The 27,040-nt window shown below is 36.9% G+C and overlaps 3 protein-coding genes across 6 annotated transcripts; 1 reads left to right on the top strand and 2 right to left on the bottom strand.

Moving 5' to 3' along the window:
- Positions 1-3,008: 3,008 nt before the first annotated feature.
- Positions 3,009-4,289, bottom strand: LOC133873779 (uncharacterized). The gene is made up of 2 exons (XM_062311533.1): positions 4,225-4,289; positions 3,009-3,910 (listed from the first exon to the last, which is right to left on the bottom strand). Exons 1-2 carry the CDS (start codon positions 4,261-4,263, stop codon positions 3,137-3,139), a joined length of 813 nt encoding a protein of 270 aa, XP_062167517.1. The 5' UTR covers positions 4,264-4,289; the 3' UTR covers positions 3,009-3,136.
- A 3,264-nt stretch (positions 4,290-7,553) lies between these two features.
- LOC133872857 (CAAX prenyl protease 2) lies at positions 7,554-21,978 on the top strand. 2 transcript variants are annotated; one of them, XM_062310479.1, is made up of 11 exons: positions 7,554-7,935; positions 8,023-8,082; positions 8,247-8,441; positions 8,786-8,897; positions 9,336-9,407; positions 9,514-9,576; positions 10,913-10,990; positions 15,426-15,798; positions 16,302-16,401; positions 18,144-18,291; positions 21,672-21,978. In XM_062310479.1, the coding sequence occupies exons 1-8, from the start codon at positions 7,726-7,728 to the stop codon at positions 15,557-15,559; spliced, it is 924 nt and encodes a 307-aa protein (XP_062166463.1). In that variant the 5' UTR covers positions 7,554-7,725; the 3' UTR covers positions 15,560-15,798; positions 16,302-16,401; positions 18,144-18,291; positions 21,672-21,978. The 2 variants fall into 2 exon arrangements, with proteins under 2 accessions (XP_062166463.1, XP_062166464.1); XM_062310480.1 differs by lacking the exon at positions 18,144-18,291.
- LOC133872858 (protein LITTLE ZIPPER 3-like) lies at positions 19,829-21,526 on the bottom strand. 3 transcript variants are annotated; one of them, XM_062310482.1, is made up of 3 exons: positions 20,861-20,906; positions 20,570-20,746; positions 19,829-20,436 (listed from the first exon to the last, which is right to left on the bottom strand). In XM_062310482.1, exon 3 carries the CDS (start codon positions 20,407-20,409, stop codon positions 20,182-20,184), a length of 228 nt encoding a protein of 75 aa, XP_062166466.1. In that variant the 5' UTR covers positions 20,410-20,436; positions 20,570-20,746; positions 20,861-20,906; the 3' UTR covers positions 19,829-20,181. The 3 variants fall into 3 exon arrangements, with proteins under 3 accessions (XP_062166466.1, XP_062166467.1, XP_062166465.1); XM_062310483.1 differs by lacking the exon at positions 20,861-20,906 and having other exon boundaries at positions 20,577-20,813; XM_062310481.1 differs by lacking the exons at positions 20,570-20,746; positions 20,861-20,906 and adding an exon at positions 21,311-21,526 and having other exon boundaries at positions 19,831-20,436.
- Positions 21,979-27,040: the final 5,062 nt, after the last annotated feature.

The raw sequence follows: 27,040 nt of genomic DNA, 5'->3' as shown, positions 1-27,040 counted from the left end.
TTAGTATTTATAGGATTTCATCATATTTCTCATTTGAACGGGAAATAACCCCGTCCGACTGAGATCGCAGCTATTCGTTTTATTTTGGTGTTTTAGTAGGGTTACAACTCTAGTTTCTATATAAACTTGATAAGGACAGCATAGGCCGCAGTTTGTGTTATTTTCTTAAATTTTCATTAAGAAATTCCAAGAGAATAGGTTATCTTCTATTTTCCCTAAATTCCTTTATTCTTCTTGGTTTTGGAAAGAGTTGCGATTCTTGTATTTGTTTGATTTTGCGATCCACCACATCCAGCTACATCAGCAACCCTGCTCCTACACCTAAAACTAGGAAGAGCATAACACTGCATTATCATGGTTTGTTAAGAGATTCTTGTCATAAACAAGAATGAATGTCCAAACAAACCAGGGAAAACCTTGGTCCCTCTACAATCAAGCAATAGAATTTCCCTCCTGCATTAAAAGTAGATCACATTGGCAGATTATTCTAAAAGGAAACCCATAACCCATTGGGCTTATATTTCATAACATAGCAAGCTTGTGACATATTTAGCTACAGGCCTTCTTGGCAACCAAATAGAGCATAAGATCCATCACTAGCTAGGAATTCCCAGAGCACTGCAAAAACTACCCCTGCAACACTGCAAGCTTACAATTGATTTAGCCATGGGCATTCTTGGAAACCATACGGACAATAATATCCATCATCAGTGATGAAAACAACTTTGTACTGATAAATGCTTGAATAAACTTTTGCTCTGTTTTTCTGTAAACCCCCCACTCTGTATGACATTTAAAATTGTCTGTTGAATCTCCAACAAAAATATTGCACAAAACCTACCTGGAGGGGAGAACGGGGACTTTTCTTACAGTTGTTGTAGGCATAAAAACTAGAACTGGAAGCTCGTTAGTCGTTAATCAATGATGATAAAATATTCAGATTGTGCATTTCCAAATCTTGCTAAAGTGGGAAGGGAGGTGGAACTGCTTCAAAAACGTATTCCATTTTTATTGACTACGAAATTCAAAAAAACTTATCAAAATTAAATTATTTTCTCAAGGTCAAACTAACAGGTCCTCGCATGTAAAGCATTTTATAGAAAGATTACCAAGATGAGTCGATGTGTGAAAGGCAGCAGAGGCATCCCCCCTTAGCTTTTTCTTTTTCCTTTTTTTTTTTAAAGTTTACAAATATCCCTCTCTACGAAGCTTTCATTCCTAAAGTCACCGGATAGCTAGATTTGAATTATTCGGACACTCAAGAAGGAAATTCCACTTTATTAGTAGGGAATCCATCGAGCCCGTTTCCCAAACAGCCTTTATGGCTCAGCGGAATAACTTGAGGGAATGTTCAACTCGACCATGAAAGCAAGAATACAACATAAAACAAAATCACAGGGTAAATTATATAATATCCACCCAAACAACTCATCTCAACAACTCAAATGTGCCAGTCCAGAAAAAGCCTCCTGCAATAGTGCAATACCGAGTTCATCAACCAAAATCGCCATTTGATCATTAAATAAGTACCTAATTACATGTACCCCCCAATGCCCCTAGAAATAAGTGAAATTAAAGCTTTGTGGGGTTTGTAAGAGTGTAAGATACATGATGAACGAGTTGCACGAATGAAAAACTCGTATCATGCGGAGGGGTAGAACTTCTACTAAATCATAACCTCATAACATCCTGTGAGAAATCACTTTTTTGATCTCTACCACCTGTGTTTTTGTTGTGAATCTCTGAAAGAAAACCAGATAGAATTGAAGTGACTAACAATTCTCTTCAATTATCCCCATCCACAATCGTGGACGCAAAAATGCAGTTGCACAAAGATAGTCTAACGAAACAACTTTGTTACCAATGATTTTGGAGGCATACGGAGCTCATAATCTTTACTCACAGGGGAGTTAAAATGTAACACTCGCCATTTTTTTCAAAGTTATATCAGCGTTAGTTTTAGCTTTCAGCATGTGCAGTATAAGATTTGTTAAGCTATAAATTAAAACTAAATGGGTTCTAAAAATATAGAGGTATTTGAATAGCCACATAGTCACTCAGAACGAATGAGGCCAACAGTTATATCTTTAATGAACTTCCGCTCCTCATCCAAGTAAATAACCCAACTCGTCAATTCCTTGAAATACGTTCACTGCCTTTCAAATGCATGAGGAAACTTCAGAAAATCTGATGTTTTAGCCAAATAATGTCTTTATAAGCATTATGTACATACCAGCCCCAAAATTCTACAGAACCTAAACTACAACAAAATAATGGCTAGAAGCTTAATCAAGCAAACAGATCCAAGTTAAAGTGATTGATAACCTTAAGAATCCTTATGAACAGCTCAACCACTTTGCAAAAACATCAAAATATTCTTATATTTTGTGATAGAAGAGCGACTCAATGAAACAAGACAGGGACAATAAGCAAAAGATTTTTGAGAAGAAGAGATATCAGTTTATGGGGAAAAGATAACGGATTCGACAAACTGGGTCTATGGATTTATCGACATAGATGTCTCAATCTATTTCAGCTTTACATTCGATAGTAAAACTCAGATACATTATAGCAAGCAACAAACCAAAACAACAAAAGAGCCAATCACAAAGCATAGGCCAATTCAAAATCAATACACCAAATTTAGGAGAACTTTTTTTTCTTTTTTTTGACGAGGAACCCTTCAAGGCAGGGCCACTTCGACTTCGTGTACCCACCCCTGTTAGGTAAACCTCGGACCCATGTAAAGCGCCCCCTCCACACGGATCGGGTTAATACTCCAGCTTTGCCGGCAGACCCCAAAGAATTGTTTGCACCTAACAGGATTTGAACCTTAGACCTCATGTAACTACAACAAAGACCAAAGGTCTTACAACTTGAGCCAACCCTTCGGGGTTAATTTAGGAGAACATTCAACCTAAAAATCTCATAAAAAATCATTTACAAGTATTCTCACCATTTCCTACAACATCAATTTTTTTTTTTTGATAAGTTCCTACAACATCAAATTCAATCCAATCATAGGGTTTTAGATTCGTGTTCGCATGATAAGGAAACAATTACATCTACAAACAAAATATATGTTCTATTTAACCAAACAAAATTTCAATTCCAATCAGAGATCACCAATTCCTCCCTAGAATATAACAAGTAGCGAGAACAGAGTATAAATCAAAAAACATGCATACGCTATCAGCCCGCGATGCTCGTCGCCGCCATCGGCGAGGACGACCATGAGGCCCGTGCATGCCCTCGTCGCCCAGACCACGAACACCGCGGCGATCGCGAATCTGACGGGACCGCCCTGTGGCAGGAACAGCGACACGGCGGAGAGGATCACCACCGGCAGCATACAATAGCCAACCACGCTCGTGCACGTGTGCAGGTCGAGGTTACCGTTCCGCCCGGCGAGCATGTTGTAGACGACGTAGAGGAAGATGGAGGAGACGACGATCCAGCCGAGGATGACGCCGAACTGGATTTTCCCGGCGAGGAGCTGGAAGAGGCAGAGCGACATGTAGAGGAGGATCGGGCCTGAGAGGTCCGACGAGTCCTTGTGGATGGTGGGGTTGACCCGGAGGGGGTTCAAGATGGACTTGGTTTTGCGCCAGATCTGGTCTGGGTGGATCCCGAGCTCGTCCAGCAACGGATCCTCGTCCTCGAAGCTCGCTCCTCCGGGGGCGCCTCCCATGCCTCCGACGATAGGTCCGCCGTAGATCGCAGCGGAGGAGGAGGTGGAGGCCGCTGCGGGCCCTATGTCGAAGGACATGAAGGGCATGCTGGAGGCCGAGGGCCGCTGGGGCTGAAACGGCGCCGTCGGTACCCGCCGTTGCGGGACTCCGGCGCCGGCTCCCGGGTTCCCGCCGGCCGGAAAGATCACCGGAGGCACCCCGAACTCCTTCGTCATTTCCTGGATCGGAGAAAGAACTAAACAATTTTAAAAAAAACAAAAAAAAAAAAAAAAGTTATTCGAAAAGTTAGGGTTTTTGGATTGGGGGATCAAAGAGCGACGAGAACAGCAATTGATTTGCAGAGTTTGGGGAGCGATGTGTGTGAGCGGTTGTGTTTTATGAATTGGAGTGTTGTAATGGCATATTTGACATTTTGAGTGAGGAGAATCAGGAGATTGGGAGGTCAGGGGTTTTTAACGGCGAGATTTTGGAGCGGTGACGTTTATGGGGATGCAGGATTACCTTCTCCCCCTCGAAAGGAGAAGAGAATTACCTTGCCTTTTTCATCAGGGGGAACGCGTCTCTCTGGCATCGCGTGGGAACCGCACGCGAATCTGGTGAATAAAATCCTTCAAGAAAAAAAGATATTGAGTAATAAAATCACACTTTTTCTCTCATTATTAATATTATTATTATTATTAACAAACATATCAATTATTATTTTATTTTGCTAATGCCATAGTGTCGATCATTCTTTTATAATTTTTTTTTCTTTTTAACAATAATATCTAAGGATCGATTAACGGGTAAACAAGACAAAATAATAATAAAATAAAAATATAATTTTTAACATTAATCCTAAAATAACATCCTCACATGCTCAAAAATATTTTTACAAAATTAAAAACTCCTATATGTATTAATAATACGTAAGTTCAACTAGTAAAAGATGTGGACAAAGCATTACAGCTTACAGATTTTGCAAATTCGATTTGTTAAGATTTTTATCAGTACGATTTTTTTTTTTTTTTTTTTTTTGGCATCCTTTCTTATTATTTCTCTACGATATACTTGAAGAATTAATGCAAAGAAAATTAAGAAATGTCTTGGGTTCGTAGTTAGAACACCTAACCAGTCTATTTACCCTATATTTTCGGGATAAATATACTGGAGTCATCAGAACGAAATGCTCTGAAACTATTTTACCAAAATAGTTTTTTTTTTCACAAATTATCCGTTGGGTTTTTAATTATTGATAAATTCGGTGTGAAAATTTAATTGGTTTATTCAAGAAAAAAAAAAAAGCCAAATAAGGAAGAATATTGCAGAGTATTCCTAAAAAAAAAAGAGCAAAAGAAATAATGTTGCAGAATATTTTTCAAGAAAATGAAATGGTTGAATGGTGAAAATATTGCAGAATATATTAACTGAGAAATGAAATATCTATTAAGTAGAAAATATTTTGCATAATTAATTGTTCTTAATTGGTTCTTATTATGCTGACAAAAAGATTCCTTATCTGTGCACTGCTTAACAGGGACATCGTAATTCAAAGTCTTTCAAAATAATATTGCAGAATATTAATTCCAAATATGGAATGGACTGATCAAGACATAATATATATACAGAATATCACTAGGAAGGCAATTTCTTGTTGAAGAAAATATTCTTGAGACTTTACAGCTCAAAAAATTGGTTTTCCTTACAGCTCATCCGAACGCCCAGATACTAGAGTCCGAACGTGAGCCACCGAGAGCAGAAGTTCTATGAAAGTCTAAACGGCATAGCAAACCTTGAATTTCGAGAGCAAAAGTCTGGAAGAGATCCGCACAACCCAGCAGACGAGAACCACAGAGAGCACATGTCTGCATGAAGGTTCGGATACAAATGTGATGATTGCAAACGTTGGAAGTACTTTGCGCAATTGTCTAGACGCTAGGATTGCATGTCCAAACACACTTCTATTTTTGCCTGAAAGTCCAAATGCCAGAGATCATGTCCAAATGCCGCCTAAAGAAATTCGAGTTTATGTAAAATTAGTTATTTCAGCGTCTATTTAAAGGGGCTCCTAAGCTGTTGTTTTGTAAGGAATTCAGTGTAAAATTATGCGTGTGCTAAGAGATGATGTTTAGGCAGAGATTATAATATTTGTTAACTCTCTTAGAGTTTTTATTTTGTGTGATTTGATCAATTGAAGTCTAGCTTAAGAAGGACTCTTATGGTAAAGGGGTTTATTGAAGACCCCTTCAATCTTCAAACATGAGATCTGGTTGAGAAGTATTCACATATAGGTACGTGTTATAGTTAGAGGTATGACTACTGTATCGGGTTATGTGAGTATTACTACGTTATAACTAGTTTTGTCTTATGAATAGTAGATTTTCTGGGTTTGGCAATGTGGTTTTTTTCTTAATAAAAGTTTATACTTTGTCAAAAAAATATTTATCTTTTTTTAAATTTTATATTTAATATTTTGTTGTACAATTAATCACACACATGTTAATTAGGAGTCTTTATTTTTCATTATCCTTCTAAAGACGAGATTTCTCTAAACATTGGTGAGATGTCATTTTGCTGGTTCGAGTCTGAGTGTATAGTTTTTCTGTGTATTTGTTGAGCTTAATCTCAATTGGTTATTCATCAAAATGGTATTAGAGCTCAAAGTTCCTACCAGAACTGATCATAGTAGACGCCGCGGCCTATCACCAACTTCGCAGAGCCATCCCCAGAAGTTCGAGCTATGGGTACAATCCAGGCCTTCTCGCACAGCTCCAAATGCTGCCAACGTGTTCTGCTTCTTTGCCAGCACGGTTTGACTGTCTCTACACAAAAAAACACTAAATCAACACTCAAGAGTGATTTTGGCAACAACAAAATGGTAAAATCTATTGTCAAAGATTATAAAACCCACGATTCAGGTATATTTTGATAATGTGAGACTCTTACACGCATCCTTACGTGTAGTATTATTGTCTAAACAAGTGTACAACGGAAGAGAAAACTTGACATTGTCCAAAATCTTGAAGCTTTAATATCATGATAAAGTCTATTGAGTCTTACTCTTCTACGAAAAGTATCTTAAAGAAAGATGTTTGCTCAAGAATTATAAAGCTCAGAACCCATATATACTTTGACGACGTGTAACTCTTAAAGAAAAATCCTTGGTATCCTACTCTTGTTTGCTTTTGTGGATTTTGGTCACACTAACAATAACCACGTTCTTCCAATTCTCCTCTTTGTCCACCTCCAACAGAAACCCTAGATCACAATTCACAAGACCACTATCAATTTTTCCCAAACCACTCCTGACAACACAACTCGTCCCACCTCTGACCCCCGTTGACAACAATCCCAAGATCCTCAAACCCTTGATCTCCAAGAACGCGCGACTTGACCAACACCCACAACAACACCATGACAAAGATTGCTCTGCCAACGATAAGGAGACCACCAGTTGTGGCCGTTGCTGGGACCCACAACTCGACTTCAGCACCACGGCTGGGGTGGCCGGCCACATTGGCCAGCTATGGGGATGCTCCTTGGTGTAGGGTGACTTTTTTTTCGTTTTTTCTTTTTTAGATTTAAATTTATAACCCAATAAAAAAATATTATTTTAATGTAATTGGACAAAAATACTGATATAGCGTTAACGGATGTAAAAAAAAATTGAATAGAAAACTCACGTAAAGACCTCCGAATTTGCAAAAAAATTATGCAGTGAAAGTTAAAAATTAAATGTGAATAAGTGAATTCAATGTGTATTTATTCAAAAATTTATCGTACATTTACTCTTTTTTTCCCGTTTGGTTCAACATTTTATTACATGAAAAAAAAAGAAAAAATAATAATAAAAGGGGGAATTTCCCAGTGACCCAAAGCGAGTCCCGGTCAGCGGTCACCGTTCACCAGAAAAGAAATACTGGGAGACACGGAGATTCCAAGTAGTCGTCCCCAAGTCAACGAAACTCCAACGAACAAGCACAAAAGCAAGTAAGCAGAAAATCTCCTTCTTATTCTCTCTAGCCTCTAGGTCTTGAAAGCTAAACCAAGAGCAATGGAAGAAGAAGAAGAGGGCATTTCGAAGCCGACGGCAGTGACGGCCTGCACGGCCATGGCCTTACTCTACGTTGCGATTCTCTACGCGCCCACTCTGATCCTCCGTCTCCCACCCCCTCCCTCCTTGAAGACCTTCATGATCCGACGGTTCGTGTGCACCGCTATCTCCTCTATTCTCTCACTCCTCGTCAGCGCTCTCATCCTCCCCGTAAGCTCCCATCCCTCTCAAAAATACGCTTTTGCTTCGGAGAAAATCGCCGAGCTCAAATGTCTTCATTGTTGAATTGGTTGCCAGATAAGAAGCAGCGAGGCATCGATTCTGTTCGGTGTTTACGGCATCCGAGTGGACCATATTGTCAGTATCGTAATCTAACACGTAATTTCTTTTCTTAATTGTTTGCTAAGATTGTGACTTACGCGCACTTTCTTTTGCATATGGTAATTTTTCGATTTGGATGCGTAATAGCGAGTGGTTGCTAAATTTGCATTGCTGAATTGCGATTTTGTGTGTGAAATCAGTGGCAAGCTGTGCTGTTTCCTCTTTCATTGACTTCTCTGATGTACGCCGGATCTTTGGTGCTGAAGACTATGTTATTGGTGGACTCGCGGAGGGAAAACGCCACTCGCGATGGCGAAGGCATTTCATTGCAAAAGTTCCTTGCTTCGATAGTTTCGGTTGCTTCAAATGTTTTGGTTTGGCGTAGTTATGTTGTGGTCAGTAGCTTTACCATTTGGCGTGCCTGTTGGGCTCAATTTTGAGACTTTGTGCACAAGAAAAGCCTGTAGTTGTATTGGAAAATGATCAATAATAATGATTTGACATTAACTTGATAACTAATTTGAAAATTTCTAGTGTGCATCACATAGGAATGTGAGAGTCCTAAGTGTTTGTTAAGTTGTAAATAAGTAAATTTCTTCATGATGAAGGGTTGTGGATCTATGATTGTCCTGTCATTGTTGAATCTTTTTATTATTATTATTTGTAATTCATCTATTTGAAAGATTGAACCCAGAAGTATCTTCAATTACGCAATTTCTGACAGTGCTTTACTGAACAGGCACCACTTACTGAGGAGCTGGTTTTTAGAGCATGTATGATACCTCTACTACTCTGTGGAGGATTCAAACCATACACTGTCATACGTCTCTGCCCTATTTTCTTCAGCTTGGGTGAGTTGATACACACCATTTTCAGCGTATACTAAATGTTTGGTTCAGATAATTATGTAGCATATCTTGTGACCTGCTTGGAGCTCGGCGGGCACTAATGTATCTATTACAATTATGGATGTATTTTAGGAATTAAATGGTCTTTAGGAGTAAAGTCATTATGCTATCTGTTTCTGTGCTAATTGGCTATTGATCTATGGAACTGACATTCTGGTATAGCTTGAAAACTGATGTAGACATAATCTGTCCATAATTACGTTGGAGTTAAGTCTAGAAACTATGATAATTCGCCCTAAAATTTATATATAAAAGACAAAAAGTGAGTTGCTAATATGGAAAAGCGGGAGAATCCTCTATCCAAGTTTATCTAAGTACTTGAAACATCCATACTGATCATTGTTTATTCCCAGTCTTACTGTTTGTGAACATGTTTTGCAGCACATCTAAACCATTTAATGGAGTTCTACAGCAAGAAAAACTATAGCTTGATCAAAACTTCCTTGGCTGTAGGTAGATACAAGTTTTACTCTTTCCATGGGATACATGTGGTTCTCAAAATTTACATAGTCCATCCACCAGATATCAGTTCCTTGAATTGGTTATGTGTGATTTTCAGGTCTCCAGCTTGGTTACACTGTAATCTTTGGGTCATATGCATCTTTCCTCCTCATTCGAACTGGTAAGTGAATATTTGACACATTTGCATCTAATAACTAATACACAATTACACGGGCCGGGAAATTTTGCTTGACAAACTTCCAAGAGAGTTTGAGTTAAGACTATATGTAATTACTTTAGTTTGTGGAGCCATGCTGCCAGTTGGTCAATCACATAAATTACCCTGGGCTTAGTAGAATTTTCTTAATAATATAGTGCTACCTTTTCTTTTCTTTTCTTTTTTTTGATTAGTAATAATATAGTGCTGCCCTTGATGTCATTTATATAGAGAAGTTGCACAGAGAATCTGCAGTTAGAATTGTGTCTGGCTAAGTTGTATACTGAATCACTATTTTACTGGAAATTCAGTTTTGTCGTTGTAGGCAATGAGGTAGTAGCTGTTGTTATTCAAGTTTTACATTTTAAATTACAGAACTTAAAATAAAAAAATGGAAGAATCTCAGGTTTAAGATTCTGATCACAGTGAACTGTAGAGGTCAAACAAAGTTGCCTCTCATGATAGCTCTACCTCTCTCTCTCTCTCTCTCTCTCACACACACACACACACACACACGCACACAAATATATATGTTAACAGTTTTGACTTTTGAGTTGGTGATTACTGAAGAATGGGTGGTACGTAGTTGTTACCAAGTATCGTAGTCATCTTTGTTTGTCTGGCTAAGTTGTATACTGAGTCACTATTTTACTGGAAATTCAGTTTTGTTGTTGTAGGCAATGAGGTAGTGGCTGTTGTTATTCAAGTTTTACAATTTAAATTACAGAACTTAAAATAAAAAAATGGAAGAATCTCAGGTTTAAGATTCTGATCACAGTGAACTGTAGAGGTCAAACAAAGTTGCTTCTCATGATAGCTCTACATCTCTCTCTCTCTCTCTCTCTCTCTCTCTCTCTCTCTCTCTCTCTCTCTCTCTCTCTCTCTCACACACACACACACACACACACACACACACAAATATATGTTAACAATTTTGACTTTTGAGTTGGTGATTACTGAAGATTGGGTGGTATGTAGTTGTTACCAAGTATCGTAGTCATCTTTGTGTGAGTTATCTAAGCTTGTCATTTACCAGAAAGAGATGACTGTAATTTATCAAGTGTAGATGCCTAAGCATTCATGTTATCCTATTCAAAGATCAATGACTCTTGTACTTGCTTGATCCTCATAGCTACTCAATTAAGATGATTCTTGTTGCGTCAGAATTTGATCTTTTTTCTTTAATATTTTTTTAGTTTTTCATGGATGATACCACAGTTTATTCTTAGGTATTGATGGCTTTTTTGGTCTCCTTATGCATTTGATAGATTTCTATCTGACTGCTGCATTCTTGTTTCAGGACATCTTCTTGCTCCGTTAGTTGCTCATACATTTTGCAATTTTATGGGATTGCCCGTGCTGTTTTCACGAAGGAGTGGTATGCCAGTAAATTTTCCTGTTAACCAAGCATTGATGACTTGAGCATATAAGAACGTCTTGTTAGTTATAATGTTTGGTATTGCTTTGCTTATTGAAAACTTGTGGTATCTATCTGTCATTACAAGCGGGTATAACCTTTTTTCTTGATACTGCTGCTCTCTTTGTGCCTCTTAAATCTTTATATCTTTATCAGACTTTGGTCATATGATGCAATCAAATAATAAAAAGAACAAAGAAAGATGATATGAGTTATTTCGAGAGAGCCGTGATCTCTAATGGTTACTTCGAGGGAGCCGTGACCTCCTAAGACTCCAAAGAGGTTCTAGGTTTTCATAATATTCAGCATGCTATTTTATTGATTAGGGTTACACTTATATAGAAGACGGTTAGGTCATAAGACATAACCATTAGGTCTAGCCGTCATAACATAATGCAGGAAAATAAACTAAGAAGGAAACAAACTAATAGAAAATACATTTCTTATTAGGCGCTAATACACGTAGGGAAATAATATATGGAGATTCTACTCCTTATTCACTGCTGTCTTGGGGATTCGGTACTACCACGTGTGCTGCCATGTAAGCACTAAACTTCTGAACGTATCATCCCTCTCCCCTAACATCTTTCTTGTCCCCAAGGAAGAATTCTGGTTTTGCAAAACTCACTCCATTGCCAACTTGCAACCTATCTGGATCATTCCGTCCACCAAGACCCACATAGGCTGCCCATTTGTCATTTAGATCGGCAATAGTAACCATGCTTGCCCATGTATCATTGATGTCATCAGTAGTACGCCAGCTGTTTCCAACCTTGTCTGCCCATAAGGCTGGGTCATCCACCCCCCATTCGCAAAGGGAATAGAAAATTGTCCATCCAGTTGCATTTAGAGCATTACGCATTGGTGGGTATCTTTCTTTTGGATCGATGCCCAGATTGAAGCAGTTGTCATATTTCAAATAATCTACACCCCAAGAAGCAAACTGTTCTGCATCATTATTTTCATGAAAAAGCGATCTTGGTCGCCCTTGACATGTAGAAATCCTAGCATCAAAATAAATTCCAAGCTTGAGGCCCTTCGTGTGTACATAATGATCAATTAGTGAGGTTTTGGGCCGATACAATAAGAACTGCTTACTTATGTCACGATATGAGATAAAAGTTAGGAATCAACTTATGTAATAGAGTCGATCCCCTAAGGTATTGAGCAGCGGTGTAGAATCAGATCCCAAAGATAGTAAGTCTTTTATTTCTTATGAAAGAAAGTCTTTTTCAAAGATTCTATAGAAATTTATATATGAAACCGAGATAGTTACCTTTTAGAAAATTCTAATGATAGTGAAAATGCCTATGCTTTATTCTTCTGAAGGTGGGAAAAAAGATAAAACTAAAACTGGTTAAATTATTAATCAAAATTAAAGTTTGAAACTCATGTAATTAATATCTTTTGGTTAACTCGAGAAAAAAATGAGATATATAGATCTATGAGAAATCTCATTCAATTCAATATAGATCTATGAGAAATCTCATTCAATTAGATATGGTAGATTAAAAAATGGGACACCAAAAGAATTGACTGCTGAGCCGTATGAGTAGGAAACTCTCAAGTACGGTTCTAAGGGAAGGAATTTAACTGCCTATTCCGACCGGGGAGAACAGGCCATTCGACAGGGAGATTCTGAAATTGCAGAGGCTTGGTTCGATCAAGCCGCTGAGTATTGGAAACAAGCTATAGCGCTTACTCCAGGTAATTATATTGAAGCACAGAATTGGTTGAAGATCACAAGGCGTTTCGAATAAGAGAACATGAGCTTTAATTCCATATGGAAAAGTCGATCCAGCGATAAAATCCCAACTTCTTTGACCAACTTCTTCTTTTTTGTTTTTCTTTCTCTTCCTTAACCAAGCAAAAATCACGCCATGCTCTCCCTTCTCCTTCTCATTCTGTTTCAGTTCTGGTTTTGTAAAAATTACTCCATGCTCTACCAACCCTTGCTTCCTCTCTTCTTTCTTCTTCACAATCTGCTGCAGCACTCCCTTGATATTTTCAGCCCCTTCTTGATAGAGACACAGGGACTCTCTTGGCCTGCCGGACCTATTCTTCAGCTTCTTTGGTTTCAGCTCAAGCTGGTTGCTAGGTAGAACCCTGCTATTGACGCCAAACTGCATTGGACTAGCTGCTACAAGAATTCCAGCAACTCCTCCCTCGACAAGACCATCAGGCCTTGAAATACCCCTAGAAAAATCAGGCTGCATCGTGACATCCTTGCCAGCCTTGACATCGATTATATGGGGCATAAAATTCATACCAACAGAACCTGCGTTGAACTCTTCCGTTATGGGCAAGGATTGACTTGCTGGAGAGGTGCGTGGTGGAGAAAAGCTTTAAATTCTTTTCCTGATCTCCTCCATCAGTTTGCTTGATTCCTCTTTGCACACAAGGAATTTTGACCGCAGCTTTTCCCACCTTGCTTGTTCTTCTTCATTCCGGAAAAATCGGGAAGACATGGTGATAGTGAGGATCCGAGATTGTTGTAGAAAACAATCAACCTTCGCTCTGATACCACTGGAGGCAATCAAATAATAAAAAGAATAAAGAAAAGAGATCTGGGCTATTTTGAGAGAGCCGTGATTTCCAATGGCTACTTTGAGGGAGCCGTGACCTCCTAAGACACTAAAAGAATCTAGGTGTTTATAATATTCAGCATGGTATTTTATTGATTAGGGTTACACTTATATAGGAGATGGCTAGGTCATAAGACATAACCATTAGGTCTAGCCGTCATAACATAATGCAGGAAAATAAACTAAGAAGGAAATAAACTAATGGAAAATACATTCTTTATTAGCTAAAATACTTAAGGAAACAATATATGGAGATTCTACTCCTTATCCACTGCTGTCTTGGGGATTTGGTACTGCCATGTGTGCTACCATGTAAGCCCTAAAATTTTGAACGTATCATCATACTTCATACAAGGAGGCCAGACTTGTTTGCCCTTGCACGTGAAATTACTATTTATATATGGAAACTTAAGTATTAATTGCAATTGTTAGGTCATTGGATTTTAGGGGGATTTTAATCTCATAGATTGTGTTTTGATTAAAATTTTGAAAAATTCTTACAATTTTCAAAGTGACAGAATTTAAATTGATGGCAACATTAATTCCTTCAATTTAGAATGTTGTTGTTTGTATAAGTATATTATAAGAAATTAAAGTATTATAGTAGTTACAACGATGATGTTATTGGTAATTGCAATAGCTTGGTAATGGTGGTGGTATGGTGTCATAGTGATAGTTGTGGCATGTGTGGTAACAACGGATGCAATTGCAGTGGTAATGGTACTTATGGCGATCGCATCGATGGTGATGGTGGTGGAGGCAGTGGTGGTAACAATAATGGTGGTAGTGAAAATATGAAGAGTAATGGTAGTAGTATGAAAATAGTAATATTGTAGAATTTATACAATAACAACTTTTCCTTAAAAATTGATGAAGAGTAGCTTCAAGAGTTTTTAGTCTCCACTCCTAAGTTTAAAGGGAGTAGAGAGGTGAAGAACTTAAGAGTAATTATGATGTCTTGATTATAGGGGTTTTGGTTCTAGTCAGGGAAAGGCAAGAGAACCCTTGTTGTGATGTATTGTTCTCTGGGTTTTGTGGGCTGATTCTTGTTAGGGTGCTTGGGTTTCCTCATTTTTTTTGTTTTGCGGGTTCTGTTTTCTTTCTTTTTCTGTTTTGGTATTCTTTTTGTATACTTCCTAAATGCTTAGGGGTGTCTTTACGCTTTTTATAAAATTTCTTTGCTTACCTATAAAAAAAAAAAAAAAAAATCTTATGTTCAAAGTTGCGTAAAGTTTTTTGAAACAATTCTGTTGTTGACCCAAAGAGGGGGGAATTGACATTGGAAAATCCTACGGCACAACTCTAAATAAAAACCTGCCTCAAAATCCCCCATCCAAACACAACACTAAGAAAAAGTGGAGCTAACCTTCTAAATTATATGAAAATCTTAAAGATATGTTATAGACCCTGCACTGCTTTGTCTTTTGTTTTTCCTAACTGGGTAAAAACACAAACTATAACAGATGATTCCTCTGATTGTCCAGATGATTGGGAAAACAAATTTATTGAAGTTTTGAGATATATTGATTATCCCTTGCCTCTTTTAAATGTTGATCAAGCTTTATCATCTTAAAATTTTGCTGTTCTGTTCAGTCTTTGACAATAATCTAAACTGTTGGTGATTCTAATTGTAGTGCTTCTGATCAATATAGATATTAAACTCTGAATTGCTCTTCACAATAATGTAATTGTAAATTTACGCATGTTGATGTTGGAACGTTGATTTTTAAGTCTCTGGTATCACATTATTATTATTTTCTTGAATCTTCTTTTGTCAAAGCTCACTTCATTTTTTTTCATGATTGTTTCAGGGATGGTAAGTGTTGCATTTCTTGCTGGAATGGTGGGCTACCTCTGGCTTCTTTTTCCAATGACACGCCCCGATTTGTATAATGATAGATTAAATAATTGCAAATGTTGGCATGGATATTGTTCTTGGGACTGAGTATGTGACATTTTATAAAATAGCTTTTTTCTTTTTATAAAGAAAACTTGAAGATGAAGGGGGGTGGGGGATAGCAAGAAAAGAAAAGAAGATGGAAAAGGAAGATAAGTTGATGCAACCTTTGTGGTATATTATGTTATATCATGCTTTTTTTGGTTCCTTCAGGTAATTGACCGTTGATTTTGCTATGAGAAGGAGAAGCCAGACTGAGAATGACTGCTTTCTAATCAAGATATCTGGTGATTCTCATTCTACCTTATTTGGATAGGTTAGAAAGAATGTAATTCAAAAGGCTACTGTAAAAAATGGACGGGGGTCTGTTGCAATGAGTTGCAGCTCATCTGCCCTCTCACATACGGGAAGCTCATTGCATCCGATGAAAATTCTAAAAATGGTGTAAAATAAAAAAAAATAAATAAAAAAATTGAGATTATGCTAGACATGCAAGACCATAGGTGAGTTTCAAGCCTACCCTAAAAGGAGGAAAAATGGATTTGGGATTTATGCTTGTATATATAAAATATAGGTCTCATTCTCCACGCCTCTACTTCTCAATTTACTAGGCAAAAGAAGAGTATTCTTGGACCATAGGTCCATAATTTCTTCTCAAGAAATCTGAAGCTGTGGGCTTATTGTAAATCTCCAAGTCCGAAACTTGAATGGTCCTAGGGTAGATGTTTTTACGAAAATTTAGAAAGGGAATATAAATTTTGAACCTGCTCACGTAATGACTTCGATGTAGGACTTTTGGGTGAGAAAATGTTAAAAGGATGCAGAGGCGCCAAGATTTAAAAACCAGCCTTCACAGCTCACACAAAATTCCTCTGCTTTAATATATGCAGGTACCATTTTTTATTTTTTACTCTTCGAAAAGCATCATTATATTTGGTTTTAGGTAAGAATTTTCGGTGTGTAGACTGTTTACACTTGACGAAGAAGATCTTGCAGGTGCTACTATTTAGCAGAGAATATGCTCTTACTAGTATTAGTTTTTTTTTTTTTTTTTTTTGGGGGGGGGTTGGGTGGGGAGGGGTGGCCCAATAGGCGTTGGGGGTGTACTTCTCTGTCAAACTGTAGGCATCGGTTGTGGTATCATTGGAAACTACATTTACCTGTTTCGATTTACCTTCTGAACGCTCCAAGGTCTTAGATATCGTTATGATGACCCAGAATCTGCAGTGCGTAACTTGTGAAACAAGGGAAAACTTGGGCAAATATAATTTGTATTGAATTTGAACCAGTCGTAGCCGTATAGAGACCATTTTGAATTTTTGACCATATAGGGACAAGTTGTTCATCTTGTCTAAGTTTTGCCTATATTTAGATCTCAAACTGAAACATAATAATAATAATAATAAGAGTTGAACAGAAAAATTAGGCCTAATTATGTAATGGTTTTGAATTTTTGTTTCTGTTTTTAAAATTAAATAATATTCCTTTTTTTTTTTTTAACATTATTATCAAACAGTTTAAAACATAAAACACTATTTAGAAAACCTTTTACCATCTCTCATAAGAACATTTTGGAAAAATAAGTGCTTAATTTTTTAAGTGGGTGTGTTTGTGATTATGATTTCGTAGATAATAAGTGCGATTTTAAATCAAATCGCAAAACATAAATCGTTTGGGAACTGCGTTTTTAAAAATTGCAATTTGAAAACGCATAAAATCTGTCTTTTCAAATCGCAGGTAAGATTGTGCTTTTTTAAAAAAACGCAAAATTTTAAAGGTTAAACTGCAATTTTGTCAAACGCTTAACGCTTAACTGCGTTTTTAAAAATCACTTTTTTCAAATCGCACATTTTAAAATCGTTATTTTAAATTTTAAATTGCACTTTTTGAAATCGCAAACCCAAACTGACCCTATATTTGTATGGTTTAACTTATTACTTGAAGAAAAAAAAATTGTCACACTTTTTTTTTTTTTTCGTAAATAAAATTTATGAGTGCAGATTGCTCAAAATAAGCATATTTAATATTTGTTTGTTTGAAAACACAACCAACCAATTTTATAAGTAAATCTCACAATTTTTTTTTTTCAAATATAAATATTACTAAAAAAAAAGATACTTTTCAAAAAATCATTATCACACATAAGGAGATTTTTTATTTTTTATTTTTTATTTTTTATATAGATAACATAAGGAGATTTTAGGTTGTCTAGAGATCCTACTATTTCTTTTTTCTATTTCTTTCTTTCTTTTTTTAAAAAAGCAAAAAAAAAAAGGGATCGTGTTTTAACTGATTGATGACCCTTCTGGAAATTTCAGGCATATCCATCCTTGGCCCTTAAGAGTAGTAACAACATATTTCTGGCCATTTTCTCTACTTTAAGATAAATTTAGAGAATTAAAATACTTTTTTTTTTTTTTTTCATATATAAATACACTTCACAATAAATTTTCTTAATATTGTCCATAGGAAATAGTTAAATCGGCTAGAGACCACGCCTTATAAAAAAAAAAAAATTTCCTTAATATTTCCTTATATCATTAAAATGTTATTTTTAATTTTCTCTTTTATTTTTTTATTCTCTCTCGTGACCCCTTTGTGCGCCGCTCATTCTTTTCCGCTGCTCCTCTAGACTACTCAAAGCCATTCCACCCACAAGGCTCTTCGTCCACCCCGTTTTGCTCTTCACTAGCTTTGATAGCCCCTTGGATACCCAAACTTTCCTTGCCACTATCGGTGTCTTGGCTGCCATTGCTCTTTCTCTTGTTCTTGGTCTCAAGGTAACAATTTCTGCTTCTTTAACTTCATTTCAGTTCTGGGTTTTGTTTCTTTTCTTAGAACTCGAATCTCTTTAACAATTTCTGCTTCTTTTCTGCCTATCATTTGGAGATTTCAGAGTTTAAGTTCTTGAATTTTATGGGTTCTGATTATTTTTTTTTAAAGAAGAGAAACCATATATAAGGTGTTAAACTACCATTTATCTTAAAAGCTTAAACTGATATGAAGAGGTAAATTTAATCACTTAATTAATACTTTAACATTCTCCTTCACGTGTGAATTCAGACTTCCTTTTAATCGGTGAGGCCCAACACATAAAATATTTAATTGAAAAATGAGAGATAAATGACAGAGTCAAGGTTCAAACTTAAGACCTTTGACTTTGATATCATGTTAAACTACCATTTGTCTTAAAAATTTAAACCGATAGGAAGAGATAAATTTAATTTGATTAATATGTTACTATTGTTCTAATTCAGCTACTCAATTGACTTGTGAGACGGAGATATGATTTTGTGACATCAGATCGAGGTCCATAGAGGGCAGGCCATAGGGGATTGAGGGGGATTGTTAGATGCATTTGAGTTTTGATTAGACATATTTGTGTATGTTATCCTGTGGGGTTTGATGGTCAACCTGGCATATATGCCCTATCAGCAGATGTCATTTGTCACGCCCACGAGTTTGATATTGTGGGTTACCACTTTGTCAAACTTAATAAACCTTCATTGACTTTCTCTGCTGAATCTTTGATGACGTTACCTCTGATTAGATCCTCCCATCACTCTCTTCTCAGACAGAATCTGAATGAAAAGCCTCTTTTCTAATCTCTCTCTCTCTCTCTCTCTCTCTCTCTCCCCTCTTTTTGGGTGAACTTTTTTCTGCTCTGAAAAAAGACAAGCTACACATCCTGGCTTCCTATGTAGTGGTGGTAGAGCTAAGCAAATATGGTCACAGTGACGGTTCAATTGTTGGGCCATGCACAAAGTCATGGCACTTGGCAACCTTGTGTTGTTATCTGCCCCATTGAGAAAGAGGAAAAAAATTTAGAAGCCACATGAGAATATTGTGTCCAAAATTTGGGTTCAGTTTTTCACAGCTGATAGCAGAGGGTTAGGCATTGATGTCAACATGAGAATATTGTGTGATAGTTAGCCGGGGTCCGAGAATCTTTTGAACAATTATTGATAGCAGACTAGTTTGCTTGTGTGCTGATTTCTCTGTTTTTCTTTCAAGTGTTGGGTGCATATGCATTATTTTTGTTTGTTTGATGCAGATGTCTTCTGATCTTAGCAGTGTAAACAGAGACTTGTTTGTTACTGCATTTTGAAAGTAACTTTTTTTTAAAAAAAATAAAATAAAATTTGAAAAAATGTTTTGATGTGACGTAGGAACATTATTTAGACCATCCTGTATAGAACGAAAAAAAAAAAGAATCATTTAATTTGCCATTTCCCTTACATGAACAAGTTTAGAGAGACATTTTACTGCAATTTTTCCTTCTTATGTTTGAAAAACATGGGAATTATGATTAAACCAAAGATATATAGCAACTAATGGAGATGTTAATTAAATCTAGAAGTCCAGCTCACAAGAGGGAGAGAGATAGAGAGAGATCTAAAACTATGATAATATTATATTCCTTTCTAGTAGATATATAGCCTGATACATCCTTGTAGTTCAGAAATCAATATCTTAACCCCCCCAAAAAAAGAAGATATGACGACAGATAGAAATAGAAGCAAAAGTGACCCTTGGAGAAAAGATACACTACTACTGTCCTACATAACTGAAACTGGAACTAGTACTATTGCTGACCATGGTTTTACACAAAAGAGAAAAAAAAAGACCAAGGGAGTCTAAGTGGAGTCAATGATATTTATCCTGCTAGATCAGTTGCTGGAACCGGAAGGATTTTGGGTCGAGCTGGAGCAGAGATTGAGGTCAGGAATAGTGTTTGGAGCATGGGTTTTCGGGTTTCCCTTGGAGAGCTTCTGTTTCAGCTCAGAAAGCAGCACTTGATTCTCCTGGTTGAGAAGCTGTGCTTTCTTCCTTAGCCTCTCATTTTCTTTCATTATGTAACAGTTCTGCATGTACAGCTTTGAGTTCAGCCTATCCATTCTTACGAATAAAAACACCTTTTGCCCCTGAAACAATAAACATCAGAACCATCAGAACAGAACCGGATAACATTTTTTATTGCCACTAAAAAATTTCATACAACAAATGAGACAGTAGCATTATACTATATTTTATTGTAACAAAAGATCCATGAAATACAATTTACAATCTGTAGGGACCAGTCTTCCTTGGACAGTTCTTCCTTAATCCTACTTCTATTGACTAGTTCCAATTACAGAGATGAAAAACAGAACATGTGGAAGGCAGCAGCAGCTTGTGTTTATAAAGTGATGGAATAACAGTTGTCTGAATCTACACTCATCAGACCTCTTTCGGCTGTCCAAACAAGAAAGAAAAGAATATATAAAGATCGTAGCAAGCCAAGATGAAGATTTGAACTTGTTTTTGTTTATATTCGTATCTACAAGTGCAATTCTAAAACTTGCATACACCAAAGAGGAGTGAGTCCTTGAATGATAAAGCAGCTAGTGAGCCGAAAGTAAAAAATATACAAAATTAAAATAAAAGAAAAAGGAGAAGACAGCCACAGAGCTAGAGCAAGACAAAGAACCCATTAAAGAAACAAATGTTGGAGAATCCAAGGTGGGGGAAACATTCAAAAGACAAAACATTCTCTCCCTAAAATTAGGTGGGATAAACAAGGAAACCCAACAATGTGAACCCCTCGTAGTTTCTCATACAAAACAGAGAAGACAAGCGAAGGCGGTTATAATAGACATAGAAGAGGTTGAGCTAGCTCAGAATTTCCACTAACATGTCTACCTTTCCTAGTGAAAGAAAGAAGAAAGAAAAAAAAAACTCCAGTCTTGAGAGAGAGAGAGAGAGAGGTGGGGGCCTCTCCTTCTTTGTTTCTCTCTTTATCTATTCAAAAAAGATCACCTTTTCACGGAGGTTGGTTAGAGAACTTTGGTCGAGGAAGCTATCTGGTTTTCTAACGAGAAGTAGCAGTAAAAAAAGGAAGAGAGAAGTGAGGGACAAAGTGAAGAAAGAGGCTGTTAATTTATAGAGCAAAATCTCCAGAGAGGAAGAGAAATTGTTTTTTTTTTTTTTTTTTTAAAGAGAGAGAGACTCATGGGTAGAGAGGGGGGACATCACCCTCTCTCTCTGACACAACAATCATGCATGTGTAAGCATGGAAGGCGGCCGGTTAGGCGTAGGAGCCTAAAAGCTTTAATGTTTTTGGTTCCATGATGATGGATATGGCGTCATGGGAATGATGATGGTTTTTGGGTTCTTGCAGGAACCAAGGGCAGTTTCGGCACCATTTAAGCATTATGGGTATGAGAGGGACAATTATGTGACTCATGGCTAGGGCTTCTAAAATGATGGTGGGCTAGGCCGTCCCAAGATTCGCAATGATGGTTTGGATTGGCTTCGAACCATCATCACCATCTCCCCTTCCCCTCCCCCCTCTTTATCATCAATTACTCTTTTGTTTTATTTATGCCCTCTTCTCTTGTATTTTGATTTAAATATAATTTTTTTAAAAAAATACACTTAAATGTTTAGTAAAATACAATCAAGTGTTTGCATTACATTTATAAATACATATTTTTCAACGTTTTCAAATTATATATTTTTTTTTATAATTTTTTTTTTATTTTAAATCAAATACAGTGACCCTAGTCTCCTTTTATTTCTGTTACAATTTTTTTTTTTCAATTTCTTGCTTTGGAACGTACTGTTGGTAATAATCATTTTCTGCCGTAATGTTTCTTTGTTGAAAGTGGCGGTTTTGGGGATGAAGAAGACAAACTTTGCCCCTTATGGTTGCATGGCACATTCATGTCTGCCATTTTTGTCAACAGTTATATTCAAGTATATATAAAGCCATATCAAAAGATTACATCTATGTATAGGGTTAATCATGTGTAAGTTGGAATTCGAAGATATCTTGTTCCAAGAATTATCCATGCTGTTTATATTTACTTGTCTAATTAATTACTTTTTGTTAAAATTAATTATTAGAATAATTCATAAACAGTAATTCATAAACAGTGTAAGTGCATTTTTTTACCCATTTTAATAAGGGTTCCATAGATAAAGCAAATAGAAAGATTGCGGTACGGTACACTCCGCTTGTGTTTTGTGCGCACAAGACAGAATATGCAAATCTTATTCGTTATATGACAACTAAAAGGATTAGAGATTTTTGATAATTATGTTGTTCGGGTTGCTATTAATTCAATTAGTAAATGTGAAATAGCTTTTATGAAATCCATCTACCCAAACAAGTCTCGTGCAGGTCTGTATTACTAACAATTCAAGCAACGAGTTGCTATAAATCTAAATCCAACTAATAGTTCAGTAAATGTGATATAGCTTTTATAGGTCCGTATATAACTCTATTTGTCCAAACAAGCCTTGTGCAGACCTAAATCACTAGTAATTCAAGCAGACTTGAATTATTAACAATTCAATAAATGTGAGATAGCTTTTATAGGCCCATCACTCTATCTGTCCAAACAAATCTCGTGCAAATAGACTTGAATTATTGGCAATTCAAGCAGCAAATTGCTATAAATCTAAATCTAACTCAGAGAGACTATTTCACTTTCCATAATTTGCTCTCTTTCCATCATCGATGGTCTTTTGTTTTACGTTATTATAATCATAATTATATGCCAAACTAGTATCATAAGTAAAAGCAATTTTTTTCTTTTTTTTTTTTGTTGCTAAATATAGGGGTGACCTTGAAATAACGGGCAGGGTGTTTTGGGTGAGAGTAGGGGGGCCAGCCAGGCTTCAGCCCTCATGGGTTATGAGTAGCTTAACGTGAAACATCATGGTTGACAGGTGGTGTTTTGGAAGGGTCTTTGTTGTAAGGGTGAAATCGTCAACTGGTTTTGTCACCCCCCTCGTGGAGCTCGTTTAGTTTTGTATCGCTCTTCATTTGGGGCTATGCCTACATCAATGTAATTATGGACTCTCAATCCATGGGCTGGCACTGCCTCAAATTACCTAATTGGCCTCAACGGTTTGTTTTCTTATAAATTTTGTCGTTACTTTTTCCTTGAACAAATGTTCAAATAACAGCTATCGTCCTGGATTTAAAGAAATTGAAAAATGAAAAAGAATTGAAGATATCTTTGTTAAAAATAAAAATAAAAAAAATCTTCTAAAAATACAAAAATAATTTTCTTGGTTACGTCACGTCAGAACACTTTTTTAAATTAAAAACAAAATAAATCTCTAAAAACAAATTAACAAACATACCTAGTATTATTTGTTGCCTACTTGGCAACTTGTTTGTTGGATCTCTTCATTTTATTTTAGAAAAAATTACACCATTAGTTTTTGTGATTTGCCTAAATTACAAATAATTTATTGTCGTATCAAAATTAATTTAGAGATCTTTATGATTGGCTTAATTTACACATTGTTTACTGAGTCAAATTCCGTTAAATTTTTTGACAGATTCCGTTATGCGCTACATCAGCACCAATAAGATGGCGACACGTATTGCTCTTAATAATAATAATAAAACTTAAAAAATTATTATTATTTTTAAAAAAATGTGATACAATAGAATAGGGGAAAAGACACTTTGCTCCCCCTGATTTATCCACGTTGTGGTAATATACCCTCTAATGTACCAAAATTTGGACATGACCCCCCCGAACTTGCCAACGCGTGGCAAAAAATACAATCTGTCTATTCGCCCGTATGTTTGGACGGAAAATAAGTCACATGCGTTGCACGCGACCGTTTAAATGAAAAACATTCCCAAAATACCCCTGTCCTCATCAGCCTTTATACTTAGTTCAAACCCCCGGAATATAAATAACCTGAAATGCTTCAAACCCACCAAGGACAGCACCCTCAAGTCACGTGTTTCGCCACACCAGACCCTAGGTTGTCCAAGAACCAGGAGTCCACATCCCACAAGGTCCAATTCTGCGTCGACGAGATGTGCGGGTCGTCGGTCGTGGTCGAGTCTCTCCACAACAATGTTCTCCGTTGGTGTGGAGATACTTGCCACACTAGGTTCTCAGCTTCAGCTAAACCCATCACGTATCGGCTCCCACTCGTACTTCCAGTCGTAGGCCTTTTCCAGCACGGTCTGGAGCACCTTGCATTTGGTCATGACCAGAAGAAACGCCACATCTGTGGCAGTCAGGTACGTGCCATAGTAGGTTCTCAAGCGTATAGCGTGGCATTTCCCTTCGACCAACTCAATGAACCACACGGCCCTCCACGACGAATCGTTGTGGCTCTGGCGGACCATATTTCTGTCATCATTGGCAACTAGGTATTTTTCCAGGTGTCTTTGAATTTTCATAGCCTTGGCACGATCAGATATATAGAGGTTAAACTCTAATAATTGGATTTCGGGAATTGTGACATGTGGATTGAATGTTCATACGTGGCTGTTGCTGCATGAGAAGATGAACCTTTCGTTCTTCTTCTCTTATTTTCTATCTTCTTCCTCAAATTTCTCTCAGTTTCTTTCTATTCTTCCTAAAGAATCAACTGTAACAATTCAGAACTGTTACAAGGCTGCTACTATCCTCAAAGAGCACAAAGCTCCAATTGCTGAGTGCCTTGTAAAAGAAATTGCAAAACCAGCTAAAGATTCAGTAACTGAGGCATCAAACTCATTTTGATTTTCATGTTATCACACAAAGAATGTTATCCTGTGAAGTTTTTGGAGAAAACTTGAATCCTCTGTTCAACTATGTTCTACCCAATCGAAACAGAGGACCCTGTTCAAACCTCCTCATCTCAGGCCGTTTGCAAGCCACGTGCGAGCACAGTCTCAAACCTGGGCTCGGAGACGCGCCCTTGTACGCGAACCAATCTACCAGGAACCCATCGCGTATCGGCGCTAGTACGTTGCACCTGAAGACGCTCAGCAATGGATAGCCCCAGCAGTTCACGTTCCGTGGATGAGGGTGGGGGAGCGGGTGTGGGTTCCATGTAAGCAAGGAGCGCGTGGGTGCGCCCGAACTGGCCGCAGAGGCGACCATGGCAGCAAGCTCGCGGGTGTTGGCTTCCATTTTCCTGCACGATGTTGATCAGAAGGTGGAGAAGATGTACGTGACCAAAGAAAGCTTGAAGACGACTTTCAACTGAACCAATACTGAAACGCAGCATTTAATAGGGGGCAATTTTGGGAATGACTTATGCTTAAATGATCACGATAGTTGCACATGACCGATTTCCCGTCTACACAGACGGGCGAGTGGACGGAAGGTATAACTTGCCACAAGTTGGCAAGTTCGGGAGGGTCATCTCTTAATTTTGGTACATTAAAGAGTATATTGTCACAACGTAGATAAATCAGGGGAACAAAATGTCTTTTTCCCAATAAAATAAAACGAAATCTAAATTATAAAAATAGATCTCCCCTTTCACATCCTATTCCTTGTTTCTTAAAGCATTACTCCACCTTTTATTGAAAAAAAAAATAATCTAAAAGCTGATCACCAAAATTCTTTAATATTAATTGCATAAGATTGGCTGGATTCTTGCTCCCTCACAGGTGCTCAAGATGTGATGTCAATCTTTAAAATACAATTTTGTATTTAATTTATGAGGCCTGACCGAGAGAAGGACAAAAAGATGTCCACATTGTAGGGTTACTGAATTATTAAAACGTATCTACTGATAATATTAACAATAGATATATATATTGTTAAAAATTAGAGTAAATTGTTTATACTATTAAGTTACAATCATGAAATATATTATTATTTTTCACTGTTTTAAATGGGGATGACATGATAAATGATCATCTCACTTGCTAGTTTTGTTCGCTTATATGATAAATACAGACATTAATTTTTAATTTCGGTAATGAAATGTTTAAATTTCAGATTTGTAACAAATAAGTTCTTCAATCATACTTTCCATTCAACTTTTTTAACGGAATACTTGTTGGCTGTCATTTTTTTTTCACATCAAACCAATAAAAATATGCCACATATTTATATCCATGTTATTATGCCACACACAATTATGCCTTAAAAAAAATAAAAAAATAAAAAATGGGTGAAAATGGGTGTAGGAGATGGAGATCCATCCCACGCTGGATGTCATTGGTGGGGAGGGATTAGCCGCTCAGAGGAGGGAAATAGATATTAGGAGTAACTATCGTTGCATGGCCACCCGTTTATTGTAAGTGCAAGGTGGCTGAGCGGCCACCTCTGTCGTGGAGGAAAAGTCAAAACGATGTGTTTTATATTTGTGATTGGGCATTTTTTGTAAATTATTACCTTAAAAATTAGGGTATTTTAAGGAACCAACATTATATTACATAAAACTAATATGTTCGGTAATTTGATCTTTTGACATGATCAAAATGGGGACACTTTTTAAAAAGTCAATTGGCAAGTGTTACATGTTAGGCATGAGACACATTTTTCATCTATATTTAACGCCCAAATCGCTAAGGAATATTCTTGTAACGAAGTGATAATTTGAGGGGGTGAGTTGCAATTGGTCTAGTTTATAAGTGTAATGGCAAATGGCAAATGGCAAATGGAAAATGGTTATTATTAGCAATTGACCTTTTTTTTATTAAAAGAAAAAAAAAAAAAAAAAAAAAAAAACTTTGAATCATATGTCGTGATATTAGAAAAAAACTTGAACGAAGAAGATGGAAAA

Source organism: Alnus glutinosa, chromosome 7 (genome assembly GCF_958979055.1).
Source record: "Alnus glutinosa chromosome 7, dhAlnGlut1.1, whole genome shotgun sequence".
In the NCBI taxonomy this organism is placed as follows: domain Eukaryota; kingdom Viridiplantae; phylum Streptophyta; class Magnoliopsida; order Fagales; family Betulaceae; genus Alnus; species Alnus glutinosa.
Note: the sequence above shows the minus strand (reverse complement) of the source record. Positions and strands in the feature narration are given on the sequence as shown.

Coding starts and splice junctions, on each gene's coding strand:
- LOC133873779 (XM_062311533.1), bottom strand. CDS start 4,263: ATGCCAGAGAGACGCGTTCCCCCTGATGAAAAAGGCAAG. Junction 3,911..4,224: donor CCCCTGATGAAAAAGGCAAG/GTAATTCTCTTC, acceptor TCTCCGATCCAG/GAAATGACGAAGGAGTTCGG.
- LOC133872857 (XM_062310480.1), top strand. CDS start 7,726: ATGGAAGAAGAAGAAGAGGGCATTTCGAAGCCGACGGCAGTGACGGCC. Junction 7,936..8,022: donor TCAGCGCTCTCATCCTCCCC/GTAAGCTCCCAT, acceptor ATTGGTTGCCAG/ATAAGAAGCAGCGAGGCATC. Junction 8,898..9,335: donor CCCTATTTTCTTCAGCTTGG/GTGAGTTGATAC, acceptor CATGTTTTGCAG/CACATCTAAACCATTTAATG.
- LOC133872858 (XM_062310481.1), bottom strand. CDS start 20,409: ATGGATAGGCTGAACTCAAAGCTGTACATGCAGAACTGTTACATAATG.